General features: G+C 43.1%; 2 protein-coding genes across 18 annotated transcripts in view; both read left to right on the plus strand.

Annotated features, from left to right (window-relative positions):
• PAM (peptidylglycine alpha-amidating monooxygenase) overlaps positions 1–12,332 on the plus strand; it is a 236,942-nt gene that overhangs the window by 94,698 nt on the left and 129,912 nt on the right. The gene's annotated exons all lie outside the window — the stretch shown is intronic.
• LOC135972382 (pre-mRNA-splicing factor CWC22 homolog) lies at positions 797–3,375 on the plus strand. Its single transcript, XM_065550252.1, has 2 exons — positions 797–1,807; positions 2,762–3,375. Exons 1-2 carry the CDS (start codon positions 1,264–1,266, stop codon positions 3,187–3,189), a joined length of 972 nt encoding a protein of 323 aa, XP_065406324.1. The 5' UTR covers positions 797–1,263; the 3' UTR covers positions 3,190–3,375.

Raw genomic sequence — 12,332 nt, forward strand, 5'->3', positions numbered from 1 at the left:
ATGGCCCATTTCAACAGTTGACAAGGGTCCTTTCTTGGACATCCTGATGGTCACTACAAATGGTTTTTTTTTCTTCTCTTACATGCATACCCCCATAGTTTCCTGATTTTTTTTTTTTTTAAGGTAAAACTTGTGGGTCATGTTTTCAAACCATTTATTAATGCTGTGTGCCAGAATTCAGTGTGAGAGATCATTTAAGAGAAAAGGTATTTTGTATTTTATAAGTTCTGTGTAGGCTATGGTGAAGCGAAGGTTACCATGGTAAACATCAATTAAAACAAATGTAATACCAGAATTGTTAAGCACATGAAAATTTACGCAGCATATTGGCACTGCAGTATCGTGCCCTCTTTTAAATAATGTTTTCAGTTTTTTTCTGGATTATTGAATATGGTGACATTTTTACATACTAGAACTACAAATGTTCCTTGTTGAACCATTCAGAACTGTCTCTTTATGTGTGATTAAGGAGAGTACCTTAACTGAGAAAAGCAGTCTTTGTGTTGCAAGAGCATTGTCTGCACTTTTGCGTAAAGAATGCAACATTCATGTAGAATAGTTCCGAGCAGTTCTTATGAACAGGGTCATTGAAGTACAAATTCAGGCAATATACATCTAGAAATAAATGAAATAGAATAATTCTCTAGTTTGGTTAATAAATGTGAAGCGGTATATTTTCCTTATTGATTTAATAGGGGTTTTAATAAGTTACTTTGAATAATACATTATCTCAAACATGTAAAAAAAACCAAAACCCCATAGTATGTAAATCTCTTCTGGTATTTATTACTAACAGTACTAAAACTCTCAGATGGCATTTGTCCCAGATGTTCTGTATAGTAGAGTTACATAAGGAGAAGTACAAGTAAAATGTGTAACATAAGGACTTCAGTACATCTTAGGCCTGGTCTACACTACGACTTTAATTCGGTTTTATCAGCGTTAATTGGAATTTACCCTGCAACCGTCCACACAACAACGCCATTTATTTCGAAATAAAGGGCCCTTTAAATCGATTTCTGTACTCCACCCCGACGAGCGGAGTAGCGCCAAAATCGATTTTAACACTTTGAGTTAGGGATAGTGTGGCCGCAATTCGATGGTATTGTGACCGCTCATTGTGACCGCTCTGGACAGCAATCTAAACTCGGATGCACTGGCCAGGTAGACAGGAAAAGCCCCGCGAACATTTGAATTTCATTTCCTGTTTGCCCAGTGTGGAGAGCACAGGTGACCACAGATAGCTCATCAGCACAGGTAACCATGCAGGCCGATAATCGAAAAAGAGCACCAGCATGGACCGTGAGGGAGGTACTGGATCTGATCGCTATATGGGGAGAGGATTCAGTGCTAGCAGAACTTCGTTCTAAAAGACTAAATGCCAAAACTTTTGAAAAAATCTCCAAGGGCATGATGGAGAGAGGCCACAATAGGGACTCAGATCAGTGCCGCGTGAAAGTCAAGGAGCTCAGACAAGCCTATCAAAAAACAAAGGAGGCAAACGGTCGCTCCGGGTCAGAGCCGCGGACATGCCGCTTCTACGCCGAGCTGCATGCAATTCTAGGGGGGGCCGTCACCACTACCCCACCTGTGATCGTGGATTCCGGGTCAGGGATAGTCTCATCAGCTACACCTGAGGATTCTGCCGATGGGGGAGAGGAGGAGGAGGAGGAGGATGAGCTTGCAGAGAGCACACAGCACTCCGTTCTCCCCAACAGCCAGGATCTTTTTCTCAGCCTGACTGAAGTACCCTCCCAACCCTCCCAAGCCAGTATCCAAGACCCTGACCCCATGGAAGGGACCTCAGGTGAGTTTACCTTTTAAAATATAAAACTTGTTTTAAAAGCAAACGGTTTTTAATGATTACTTTGCCCTGAGGACTTGGGATGCATTCGCGGTCAGTTCAGCTACTGGAAAAGTCTGTTAACGTGTCTGGGGATGGAGCGGAAATCCTCCAGGGACATCTCCATGAAGCTCTCCTGGAGGTACTCCAAAAGCCTTGCCACAAGGTTTCTGGGCAGTGCATCCTTATTCCGTCCTCCATGGTAGGACACTTGACCACGCCATGCTTGCAGCAAGTAATCTGGTATCATTGCCTGACAAAGCCTGGCAGCGTATGGTCCCGGTGTTTGCTGGCATTCAAGCAACATCCGTTCTTTATCTTGTTGTGTAATCCTCAGGAGAGTGATATCACTCATGGTAACCTGGTTGAAATACGGGAACTTAATTAAGGGGACAGAGGTGGCCGTTCCTACTGGGCTGTTTGCCTGTGGCTGAAAATAAATCTTTCCCTGCAGTTAGCCAAGCGCAGATGGGAAATTGGCCCTGAGCTTTTCGCGTTTGGCTAGCAGGGATCTTCCCTGTTACCAGCCACGCGGTGGGGGGAGGGGTACAGCGATCATCCCAGAGAATTCATGGCGGGGGGGAGGGGGGTGGTTAGTTTGTTTTGTGCTGCTGCTGAATGTTAACAGAAAAACCGCAGCACTATACGGGCTTTGCTTGGTATGTGGGAAAGGAGGGCGCAGAAGCCGTAAGACAATGGCTTACCATGGCCGCATGCAAGCCGAATTCTGTTGCCCGGACCTGTGATCTCTAGCAGCAAAGCCACAGGCACTCAGTATTAAGAGGCAAAATGTGACCTTGCACAGAAATCACATGTGCTATGTAATGTGAATAGTGTTGGTCACCGTGAAAGAGTATAAGCATTGTTCTGCAAAATGTATCTTTTTAAACAATTCTCTCTTTTTTCCTCTCCCTACAGTAGCTGCAAATTCCTCAAGCCTCCCTCCTCCATCCCGAAGGCTATCACAGATAAGGCGTCATAAAAAGAAGACGCGAGACGAGATGTTTTCTGAAATTATGGAATCCAGCCGCAGTGACAGAGCTCATCTGAATGAGTGGAAGGAAACAGTTTCAAAGTATAGGAAAGAAGCCAGTGAACGTGAGGACAGGAGGGACCAACGTGAGGACAGGAGGGACCAACGTGAGGAGAGGAGAGACGCTCGAGATGAGAGGTGGTGGCAGGAAGATCAGAGGAGGCACGATGCAACGCTGGGGCTGCTGCGTGAGCAAACAGACATGCTCCGGCATCTGGTGGAGCTTCAGGAACGGCTGCAGGAAAACAGACTGCCGCTACTGCCCCTGTACCCCCCTCCCCATGTTCCATATCCTCTTCACCCAGACGTGTAAGAGCGCGGGGGGGGAGGCTCCGTACACCTTCTCATTCCACCCCAGTGGACAGCCCAAGCAAAAGGCTGTCATTTTTTTAACCTTTTTTTAGTGGCCTTTTCCTTCCCACCGATCCTCCTCCCAAATCCCACCCGGGTTTCCTCCCTCTTTTTCTAATCTATTAATAAAGAATAAATGATTTTTAAATGATAGTGACTTTATTTGGTTTGAAAGCAAGCTGGGGGAAGGGGGAGGGTGAGTTCCTTACAGAAAATGAGTCAATAAAGGGGGCAGGTTTTCATGAAGGAGAAACAAACAGATATTTCACACTGTAGCCTGGCCAGTCATGAAACTGGTTTTCAAAGCTTCTCTGATGCACAGCGCTTCCTGGTGTGCTCTTCTAATCGCCCTGGTGTCTGGCTGCGTGTAATCAGCAGCCAGGCGATTTGCCTCAGCCTCCCACCCTGCCATAAAGGTCTCCCCCTTACTTTCACAGAGATTGTGGAGCACGCAGCAAGCAGAAATAACAATGGGGAGATTTCTTTGGCTGAGGTTAGAGCGAGTCAATAATGAACGCCAGCGACCTTTTAAACGGCCAAATGCACATTCTACCACCATTCTGCACTTGCTCAGCCTGTAGTTAAACAGCTCCTGACTCCTGTCCAGGCTGCCTGTGTATGGCTTCATGAGCCATGGCATTAAGGGGTAGGCTGGGTCCCCAAGAATAACTATTGGCATTTCAACATCCCCAACGGTTATTTTCTGGTCCGGAAAGTAAGTCCCTTGCTGCAGCCCTTTAAACAGAGTAGTGTTCCTGAAGACGCGAGCGTCATGAACCCTTCCCGCCCAGCCCGCGTTGATGTTGGTGAAATGTCCCTTGTGATCCACCAGTGCTTGCAGCACCATTGAAAAGTACCCCTAGCGGTTTATGTACTTGGTGGCTTGGTACTCCGGTGCCAAGATAGGAATATGGGTTCCATCTATCGCCCCACCACAGTTAGGGAATCCCATTGCAGCAAAGCCATCCACTATGGCCTGCACATTTCCCAGAGTCACTAACTTTCGTAGCAGCACCTGAGTGATTGCTTTGGCTACTTGCATCACAGCAGCCCCCACAGTAGATTTGCCCACTCCAAATTGATTCCCGACTGACCGGTAGCTGTCTGGCGTTGCAAGCTTCCACAGGGCTATCGCCACGCGCTTCTCAACTGTGAGGGCTGCTCTCATCTTGGTATTCTGGCGTTTCAGGGCAGGGGACAGCAAGTCACAAAGTTCCATGAAAGTGCCCTTACGCATGCGAAAGTTCCGCAGCCACTGGGAATCATCCCACACCTGCAACACTATGCGGTCCCACCAGTCTGTGCTTGTTTCCCTTGCCCAGAATCGGCGTTCCATGGATAGAACCTGCCCCATTAACAACATGATCTCCAAAGCACCGGGGCCCGTGGTTTCACAGAATTCTGTGTCCGTGTCCATGTCCATGTCCTCATCATGCTTGTCGCTGCGCTGCCGCCGCCGCTGCCTCCTCGCCTCGTTTTTCTGGTCCTAGCTCAGCATAAACTCCACGAGAACGCGCGAGATGTTTACAATATTCATGACTGCTGTCTTGAGCTGAGCGGGCTCCATGCTTGCCGTGGTATGGAGTCTGCAGTGTTTACCCAGGAAAAAAGGCGCGAAATGGTTGTCTGCCGTCCGTTGCTTTCATGCAGGGAGGGAGGGAGGGAGGAGGTGAGGCTGTACGCAGAACCACCTGCGACGATGTTTTTTGTCCCATCAGGCACTGGGATCTTAACCCAGAATTCCAATGGGCGCGGGAGACTATGGGATAGCTATGGGATAGCTACCCACAGTGCAACGCTGCAGAAATCGACGCTAGCCCCGGTACTTGGACGCACACCGCCGAATTAATGTGCTTAGTGTGGCCGCATACATTTCGACTTTATACAATCTGTTTCCCAAATTCGAATTATATAAATTCGGATTAATCCCGTAGTGTAGACATACCCTTACTGCTGGAGTTTCAATACCTAACGGGTTTTATCTGGGAGGAGTACTGGAGATTTTATTTAATTTTTAGGAGGATGTTCTTTAATCTTTCTTTATTCAGTAAATTGTTACAGAGGTGGTAGCAGTACAAGAAAATGATTCATTATGGGCTATGTTCTTTGTACATTTAAAGATAGAATGAAAATAGATGTACAAATCTCTTTCAGAGACAGTGTGAGTGGGAATAGATGGGGAGATGAATTTTAAAACATTTGGTCAATATGAAAAACAACACTGTCAGGCAAGTTGAAGGCTGTTTATGAAAATGTTTTTAAGTATGCAAAGAATAAACATGTTCAATTTGTACACTAACAGCAAGCTTTAGCAAACCAATCATGCTGTTGCTGTTGTGATCATACACATAATGTTTGTTTATAATTTAATATGAAATAATGACAAAAGATTTCAGGGCAATTGACATTTGCCTCTCTGGGGTTATATTGTTCATTAATAGCAGTGTCTCCATTAACTGAGAGATCAGTATCAACCACTGGCAGTTTGGAAGATGGATAAAGAGAAATAGTGTAAGTCATCTGTTTTTTTGAATTATTCACTGTGAACTGATGAAATGGGCAAAAATACCGTGGTATGAATTTGAATTTGTGGTTACGCAGTTAGAGGGCTTAAAGAACAGATCATTGCCCTCGAGCTAGTAATAATTGATACTTTCTTCACAGTACTTCACAAAACTTAGAATTTAATGAATCCTCACAACATTTCTGGGTAGGAGGGAAGTAAATATATTATCCCAGTATTGCATCTGAGAAAGCTGACATAAAGAGATGGCTTACCCAAAGCACACTGGCATTCGCAGCCATTGTATAATTATGGGGTGGGGCCAGTCAGACAAGTGGGCTTCCTTCTATTGGTCTGTCCAAATAATTGTAACCAAGCACCAGTATTGGCTAGTTGGAGTTTTAGTGACAGGAAGTGGGCCTATTCCTGCTTCACCTACAAAGAAAATGCTTTCACCAATAATGTGGATCAAGTTCATTAATAGAAGCTCATCTTTTGGGGCCCAATCCTAAACTGGTGTAAATCAAAGTAGTTTCATTAACTTCAAAGGAGCTATGTCAGTTTACACCAGCAGAGAATCTGATCCATTATTTTCTATTGCAAGTCTGATCTAAGTTTTGGTGTAACCTCTTAAATAAAATAATTAGGTTCCTTTCTGGAGGACACCATTGTTCCCATATTGTGTCACAGCCTTAGAGGAAATCATTTTTCGATTAAGAATTCTGTTCATTTAACAAATGAAATCTAAAATGCTTTCCTCATTTGCACCAATAATAGATCCTTCTCAGAAGCAGCCATGTCCACACATTCTCAAAATAGAAATCTCTCTTCTCCACACAGGATATCAGAACTAGGTGTCATATTGATGGGGGACCAATGCTGTATTCAGCAATGATGAGGTAGTATTAAAAACAGACCCAGCCCTTATTCCAAAATCTGACTATTGCCAATTTTAAGCAGTAACAATATCATCCTATTCAAATTCTAAACCAAAAAGAAATTCTGGTACTAGATGGATGTAAGAATGGGAAATAATGTATTTAAACCCTCAATAGGTAGATATCAAGTTAATTATCGAAGGTTTATAAAACCAGTAGCCAAGCCATTTGTAACAAAGTACACTTCACTAGAAAAATGGCAGCTTCCTAGGCAGAACGAGTGGAATTCATGTAGGAAGAAAAATATGAGTCTTGGTCAAAGGTTCATGGATTTAGGGGAGACTATAAACTTGACCAGTTGCTGCTGGCTAATACAGCTTCTAACAGGAGTGACCTGAATTTTGTACATCTCTCTAAGTACTTCTGTAGAGATATTCCTTAAGTTCTTCCTTCCCTGAATGTTTTTACTCACTTTTGGCAAAATGTCTAGAATGTGAACCAATGGGCAGACAGTAACAAGGTAAGCCATTTTCAAATAGACAAGAACAGATTTTCCATTCTGCACCCAAACGTGGGTATTCCAGACACAAATAATAGTAATATGCCAAAATAGTTCAATTTTTAAAAAAACATTATTTGCACAGACAAAATTGCATATGATCTGATGCATCACAAACTTGGCAAACATATTCCTGAACTCTTACTATGAAAAGTAACGTTATTGCAGGGAATGTGGGAGCAACAACAGATTTTTTTCCCCAATGTAAGTGAATGTATAGTTTCTGGAGCACAGCTGATTTACCTCTGGAATGTCATTCTCTGTGCTTTAATTGTCCTCTTAATGACCCACTTCCACAACCTTTATGAGACTTAAGAAGAGAATGAAGCCTGTGTGTGTGTGAGAGAGAGAGTGATATGGGGCGAGGGACAGAGGATACTTGTTAACATGGCCACTTGTCAGCTAGTAACTACCCTGTTTCCCCGAAAATAAGACATCCTCCGAAAATAAGGCCTACTTACAGTTTTGCCTCTCGTTGTAATATAAGGCATCCCCCCGATAATAAGACCTCCCCGATAATAAGGCATCCACCGATGTGTACCGTATTCTTCTTCATTGAAAAATAAGACATCCCCTGAAAATAAGACCTAGCGCATCTTTGGGAGCAAAAATTAATATAAGACACTGTCTTATTTTCGGGGAAACAGGGTAGAACAATTTTCCTATTGGCCACCTAATATCTTTTAAAATGTCTTATTTTTTATATATTTCCTTTTATTCTAGAGTGCCTTTACAAATTTTAATTAAATGGGCCCAGTGAGTCAAAGGTGTTAACATGACCTGGAAATTGTCAAATATTAAACAGTTCTAAAACAAGGTCCAGGGTTTGGTGTATGGAGACCTGAGTCCGCTTAGTATCATAGCAAACTCACCATTAAACGTCCTTTTAGCCTTGTATTAAAGATATAGAAAAGAAGGGAAAGAATTAAAGCATTTAAAATGTTAAGTATTAAATAAGTCTTTCATTTTAAAAACATCCCTTGTTCCCTTTCTCTTTAGGTATAGAGAACATTTTGAAGGGGGAGGGAGAACCCTTGTTTGACAGTGTCTCAGATGTTAATAAATATTCTTTCTGGGGGGAAAAAGTTAGCAACAGCTCCAGCCTATATAAACTGCTGTTAAAATCCAATCCCATTCCTAGAAGACAAAACTAGGCAATTGCAAGAAAGGTGGAGAACAGAACAGTAAAGATAGAAAATGCAGTTTCTGTCTCTGGTGTTGACTTTGACTTGCAGTTTCATTGCTGAAAAACAGAGGCACAGGAAATGGTCTTATTAGCAACTCAAGACCTAGCAAACTTGTACAAACATTGGGCTGGTTAGGGCATTGCTTTTTAGCTGCCTTTCTGGTTACAGGCTTACAGCAGTGTTACAGAATATGTAGTCTTGCCTGGGTAAGCCAAACACTTACTGAACAGAAGCAAAAAGAAGAGGGATAGGAAAGAGACGAAATAAGGCATCAGTGAAGGAAAAGGACTCATCGGCAGGGGAGATGATAAAATTTCACATTCCAGGTGGTGGATGGATTTTAGCTGAAGTTGGTGGAGATGTGATATCATCTGGGTCCTTCTCGTTGGCCTGGCCTAGGGTTGCCAACCCGCCAGGATTGTCCCGAAGTCTCCAGGAATTAAAGATAAATATTTAATTAAAGATTGCCATGTGATGAATCCTCCAGGATATTTTCAACCAAAATTGGCAACCCTAGCCTGGCCAGAACATTTCTCAGGATCAAAACAGTGAAGGCCCAATGGTATTATGGTAGATGCTGGAGTCTCAGGAGACAGTTGGGGTGGCAGACATGATGGTGAAGCTTGTGCCTTTCCCTTCTTTCAGTCAGCACTTGTTGCACTTGCATGTCACTGATTTTCTCCCTAAAGTCTGTTCTTTTAAAGACCCTAAATTTTGGTTCATTGATTTCCACACTTCTTTTGTTTACCAGACATGATCTTAACACAGTCCTTGAGTTATATCAGTAGGCCTTTTAGTTTGAACTAGTTCAGTCTTTGACTCCCTTTTGCATTTTTTACCATCAGCATTTATTGTTACAGATTATTGAAACATTTTGTAAATTTACATCCACTTTCACAGAGTTGAGCTCGCAATTAGGATAAATTTGTAGGCCGAATTATTACAACACCAGCTACATACAAAATAACTGAAGGTCAGTCACTTCTGAGATAGATGGTGGCAGCCAAGCAGACAGATGACGCACAGTTAACCCAAGTAACATGAAACAAGGTTGAATGTTAATTTTCTGAATTAATTACTTTGAGATTACACAAAGTATTCTCATCAGAATTCAGCACTGCTGCCCAACTGCATTGGTATGGAGATATTGCCTCCCTCTCCTCAGCACTCATAACCTACTCCATAAATATTATTGAACAGTTAAAAAAGGAAGTGGTGGAAGGTGGAACATATAATTATGGTGATTTGGTGTAGGGTTTCCCTCCCCCCCATAGATTTCCCAATCACTGTCTGTAAAGTATCTGGCATGTGGAAATGCAAGTAGATTATCAGTGACTCAAACAGCTGTGTGTTAGGTTGTTTAACATTTGCAGGCTAGTAGTGTATTAATCCTTCGAGAACATTGTATATAGTTGTGCTCCATTGTCCATAAAAACAGCCATAGTGGGTCAGACCAAAGGTCCATCTAGCCAGTATCCCGTCTTCCGACAGTGGCCAATGCCAGGTGCCCCAGAGGGAATGAACAGAACAGGTAATCATCAAGTGATCTATTCCTGTTGCCCATTCCCAGCTTGTAGTAAACAGAGGCTAGGGACAGCATCCCTGCCCATCCTGGCTAATAGCCATTGATGGACCTATCCTCCATGAATTTATCTAGTTCTTTTTTGAACTCTGTTATAGTCTTGGCCTTCACAACCTCCTCTGGCAAAGAGTTCCACAGGTTGACTCTGCGTTGTGTGAAGAAGTACTTCCTTTTGTTTGTTTTAAACTTGCTATCTATTAATTTCATTTAGTGATCTCTGGATCTTTTATTATGTGAAGGGATTTTTAAGATGAGAGAGACTCTAAAGTAAGTTTGCATTTTCGGGGGAAGAGCCAGAGAGTGAGAGGTTAAGGAGAAGAGTAAGGGAGGGGATGAGTGAGCCTGAGGGAAATCAGGGGATGGGATGCTATCGCTGAGGTTCTGTCTCCCAACAGCACATTGTCTGCAGCAAGCATTCCTTAGCTGGACAGTTCCCAATGATGCTTTATATTGCAAAAGAGAGAAGTTAAGCAATATTCTGGTAAAACTCAAAATGTCCCATACGTTCTTATCAGGGACAACTTTTTGTCTCAGAAGGTGCACAAAGTAACCAGAGGACATCCATTTTAGACTTGATTTTGACTAACAAGGAGGAATGGGTTGTGAATCTAAACGCTGAAGGCAATTTTGGTGTGACCATAAAATGAAAGATATCCTGATTCTAAGGAAAGGAAGGAGTAAGTGCAGCAGAATAAAGACAATGGTCTTCAGAAAACCAGATTTTTAACAAACTCAGAGATTTGGTAGGTAAAGTCCCATGGGAAGCACCTCCAAGAGGATAAAAAGTTCAGGAGAACTGGCAGTTTTTCAAGGAGACAATATTAAATGCACAACTGCTAGCTATTTTGGTATGAAGAATAGCGAGAGGGCAATATGGCTCCATCAAGAACTCTTTAGTGACCTGAAAGTTGTAGAAGAATCCCACAAAGAGTGGTAACATGGACAAATTGCTAGGAGGAGCACAAAAGAATAGCACAAACATTTAGAAGCAAAATCAGAAGGGTTAAGGCACAAAATGAGTTACTCCTTGGCAGGGTTATAAAAGGCAATAAGGAGAGATTCTTGAAATATGTTGGAAGCAAGAGACATATAAAGAAAAAGTTGAAGTTTCTCTACTTAACATGGAAGGAGAGCTAATAATAGAAGACATCAGGAAGGCTGAGGTGTTTAATGCCTGTTTTGCTTGTAAACCAGATACTTAACACAATCAATATTAACAAAAATAGCAGTGTATATGTTCAGGCCCAGGCAGGAGCCTGAGCTCTCAGACTCTCCTCCCTTATTGGATTTCAGAACCTGGGTTCCAGCCCCACTGTGAACATCTATACCAGGGGTCCCCAACGCAGTGCCCACAAGCGCCATGGCACCCGTTGGGGCATCCATGTGCGCCCCCCTACTGGCCACCAGACAAGCAGCCGCTGAAATGCCGCAGAGAAGCGGCAACGTCAAGAAGCACTAGCACCGAAATGCCGCCGAATTTCGGTGGCATTTTGGCAGCGACGCCTCTTGTTGATGCTGATTCACGGCGGCATTTTGGCAGCTACTTGTCCGGCGGCCATGGTACTCGGCGGCTAGTCTTCCGGCGCCCGCCCCACGGAAAAGGTTGGGGACCACTTATCTATACTGCTATTTTTAGCCTTGCAGCCCTAACCCCACAAGCCCAAGTCAGTTGACCCAGGCTCTGAGACTCAGCGCCGAGGGTTTTTCTTTGCAATGTAGACATATCTTGTGGTGCAGTTGCCAGGAAGGCTAATATTGTTCTGGAGCATATTAACAGGAAAGTTGTGTGTAAGACATGGGAGATAATTGTCGCACCCTGGTTGGCACTGGTAAGACTTCAGATACAATATTGTGTCCAGTTTTGGACACACATTAAGAAAGGTGTGGACAAATTGAAGAGGGTCCAGAGGAGAGCGAATAAAATGTTAAAAGGTTTAGAAATCCTGAAATATGAGAGGAGGTTAAAAAAAACTGGACATCTTTCGTCTTGAGAATAGAAGACGGGGGGTGGGGGGGCTGTTAATAGTCTTTAAATATGTTAATGGCTGCTATAAAGAGGACAGTGTTCTCTATGTCCACTGAAGGTAAAACAAGAAGTTATGGGCTTAATCTGCAGCAGAAGAGATTTAAGTTAGATATTAGGAAAAACTTTCTAACCGTAAGAGTAGTTAAGTACTGAAATAGGCTTCCAAGGGAGGTTTTGGTATCCCCATCATTGGAAGGATTTTAAGAACAGGTTGGACAAATGCCTGTCGGGGATGGTCTAGGTTTACTTGGTCCTACCTCACCACTGTAAGTTGGACTAGATGATCTCTTTAGGTTCCTTCTAACTCTACATTTCTATGATTTTATGATTCTAAGACCTTCAAGTTTGGTTGTTGCTTTAGGACTGGCAG

This window comes from Chrysemys picta, chromosome 6, assembly GCF_011386835.1.
Source record: "Chrysemys picta bellii isolate R12L10 chromosome 6, ASM1138683v2, whole genome shotgun sequence".
Taxonomy (NCBI): Eukaryota; Metazoa; Chordata; order Testudines; family Emydidae; genus Chrysemys; species Chrysemys picta.

What these genes read in the sequence shown, in the direction of transcription:
- LOC135972382 (XM_065550252.1), top strand. Translation starts at nt 1,264, where the DNA reads ATGCAGGCCGATAATCGAAAAAGAGCACCAGCATGGACCGTGAGGGAG. An exon ending in CCCCATGGAAGGGACCTCAG is followed by an intron (nt 1,808 to 2,761) that starts GTGAGTTTACCT and finishes CTCTCCCTACAG; the next exon opens with TAGCTGCAAATTCCTCAAGC.